Below are 2,868 nucleotides of genomic sequence, written 5' to 3'. Positions count from 1 at the left end.
GAACTCACAGAGATCTGCCTGCCTCTGCCTCCCAAGTGCTGGGATTAAAGGCGTGCGCCACCACTGCCTGGCTCAGGTCTTAATCTTGTGCCCATTCTGGGGTTCAGAAGAGCTGAGAACTGACCCTTGACATCCCTGTTGTCACTGGAGATTTGGTAAGCTCCATGACCAGACAGAATTCCAATAAAATGGTGAGCTCTCCCAGGTGGATTCAAAATCACAAGGGCCACAGAATCCAAACCAAATAGGTCCCTTGATGAGTATAGCATCTGTAAGTCAGGCGTAGCAGCTCATGTTTAAACCTAATACTTAGCAATAGAACGAGGCAGGGGGATTGTTAGAAGTAGGGGACAGCCTCGGTTGCACAGCGAGTTCCAGCCAGCCCAAGGTGGACATAAGCCATGGTCCGTTCATGCCTATGCTTCGGGGTGTGGAGGAGAGGTGTGTGGAGCCAAGGAGTAGAGCAAAGCGGACTTTGGTTCACTCGACTCTTTCTTCTAGGATAATGAGAGGCCGACACCAATGCTGCATCTGTCAGTGCCTTCTGGGATCGGTGGAGTTCATCAGCCACCCACTCCAGCCGCCACTCAACACGTATCCAATATGTCAAGGCCGTATGTGTTACCCGCTGAGGAGTCCAGGCAGAGTGAGGGTGAAGGGGGGTCAAAGGTCATTCTGTCCCTACCTGAGCATGGTGTGAGGTACTCCTCCCCACTGCCTCCTACACCTTCCCAGATGTATCATCAGCCACCGTCTATCCACCAACCCAGCAGAATGATTGACACGGGATCCCACATGATGTCCTTAGGGAGTCCAGGTACTCTGGTGGGAGTGAACTTAGCCTTCAGTGAGAATCTGATGCCTCACAGTGGCCTGCTAGGCTCAGCTTCCAGCGGCGTCCCAGTAATGGCCTGCAGCAGTGTCCCACCGATGCCTTATCCTGTCCCCTCAACAGTACCTGCTACCACAGGCTCTTTAAATAATGGAATATTGTTGGTCCAAGGCATGGCTCCCAGCGGGGCCTGTGCCATGCCTCCATCGATGGATCGGATGCTGCACTTAAATCCCTACAATCTTGGGATGCCCCCAGCTAGGCTTCAGCCATTGCTGACTTTAGATTCCCAGGACTCGCTTGTGACACAGTCAAGTTCCCAGGAAGGACCTTTCGTATCTGAGCAGCCCACACCTAGTCCACAGGGTTCAGAGAGCCCCAGTACTTCAGCAGAGGCATCTGGGAGGCCATCTCCAGCTTCAAGGCCTTATGTCTGCCTGTATGAAAACTGCGGGAAAGCTTACACCAAGCGCTCCCACCTCGTGAGTCATCAGCGTAAACACACGGGTGAGTGAGGTGTTGGGTGGAGAAGGGATGCAGGGATCTTTGCTCTTTCAAAAAATGTTTTTGATTTTATTATGTGAATGAGTATTTTGCCTTCATGAATGTCTGTAAACTGCGTGCATACCTGGTCCCTCCGATGGAGGTCAGAAGAAGCTTGAATCCCTCAGAACTAGAGCTAAGCAGATGGTTGTGAACCACCATGTAGGTGCTGGGACTTGAACCTGGGTCCTGCAAGTGCAACAAAAGCAACAACTGAGCCAATTGTCTGGCTATCTTTCTTTTCTTTTTTTTTGATTTATGCAGGACCACTGATTTATTAGGATTGGCCCTTTCTCTTCCAAGCTTGGAATCAAGCCCTCTGGGGTTGGAATCACTAGCTCCCCATTCCATCTGGTGGTCCTGCCTCCCACTGGTTCCTTCGTCTTCCCTTTTGATCTCTCTACTTTAAATCCTCTTGCCCCAGAACTAGATCTCTTTCTTCCCACTGTGTTTTTTTTTTTCTGCTCAGTTTAACTTTCCCTTGTCCCTCCCTAGGTGAGAAGCCCTACGTGTGTGACTGGGAAGGCTGCACGTGGTCTTTCTTCCGCTCTGATGAGCTCGGACGACATAGACGAATCCACACCAGAGACCGGCCACATAAATGCTTGGAGTGTGGCCGGCAGTTCATGAGATCCGACCATCTCAAGCAACACCAAAAAACTCATCAGCGCATGCCAGACTTCCCGACACCTCAGGCCAACAGCAAACAGGCGGACGAACAGATCGGCGGTCCTCCTGCTCCTGGTCAGGGGCTTTAGCTCCTTTTCCTGGATTCTCTAAACCAAGACCCTGCTGCCCGAGACTGGGTCATTTCTGGGGTAGGTGAAAGTTCAGATGGAAACAGGAAGTGGTGAGGAGGCTCACATGAAGCTCTTGACACCAGCGTGGATTCCTCAAAAATCTGGTGCCTCTCAGGAATTAGTGACTTCTGCTATTTATCCAGATGAGAAGATGGAGCCATGGACTGGACTTAATTAGAAAGCGTTTCTCCTGTCCGTCAACAGCAGGGAGCACTCTCATGCCTGCCTGTTCCGTGAAGCCATGTTCTTTCCCTGGGTCTTCCACATGTCCAGGGCCGGACCATGGGAAAGACATCTTAGTATTAGAAGGTACTGAAAACGTTCCATGCACCGCACCAGGCTCCCTCTGGCCTTCACCATCCGTATGCCCAGAGTTTCTCTTCCCAGGTCTCAACCGGAATGCTCCACTACAGGACATGACACCTGGCATTCCATGGGGCCACCAAAACCAAGCCAAAATCAGTCTCAAGGACACTGATAGTCATGGGGGAAACTCCAGGAAAGAGGAGATTCGAGAGAGACAGATAGTGATTCTCTCTATCCCCACGAATTGTTGCAAGTATTGCTTGTCCCCAACAGCAGTCTGGGGAGACCTCCCAAGCAGCCTGCAGACACGCCCTTCAAGGTTGGCCATGAAGCAGTGCCCAGCACGGAAGTGTGCTGCCTTGGGCCACTGTCCATTCCTCCCATTCC

The 2,868-nt window shown here is 51.6% G+C and overlaps 1 protein-coding gene across 1 annotated transcript in view; it reads left to right on the top strand.

Annotated features, from left to right (window-relative positions):
- Positions 1-2,133, top strand: part of Klf17 (Kruppel like factor 17) — a 4,082-nt gene extending 1,949 nt beyond the window's left edge. The window contains exons 2-3 of the mRNA XM_005370077.1: positions 502-1,339; positions 1,871-2,133. Coding sequence (XP_005370134.1) covers positions 502-1,339; positions 1,871-2,133 — 1,101 coding nt within the window. The remainder of the gene's footprint in view (positions 1-501; positions 1,340-1,870) is intronic.
- Positions 2,134-2,868: the final 735 nt, after the last annotated feature.

Source organism: Microtus ochrogaster, unplaced genomic scaffold (assembly GCF_000317375.1).
Source record: "Microtus ochrogaster isolate Prairie Vole_2 unplaced genomic scaffold, MicOch1.0 UNK69, whole genome shotgun sequence".
In the NCBI taxonomy this organism is placed as follows: domain Eukaryota; kingdom Metazoa; phylum Chordata; class Mammalia; order Rodentia; family Cricetidae; genus Microtus; species Microtus ochrogaster.
Note: the sequence above shows the minus strand (reverse complement) of the source record. Positions and strands in the feature narration are given on the sequence as shown.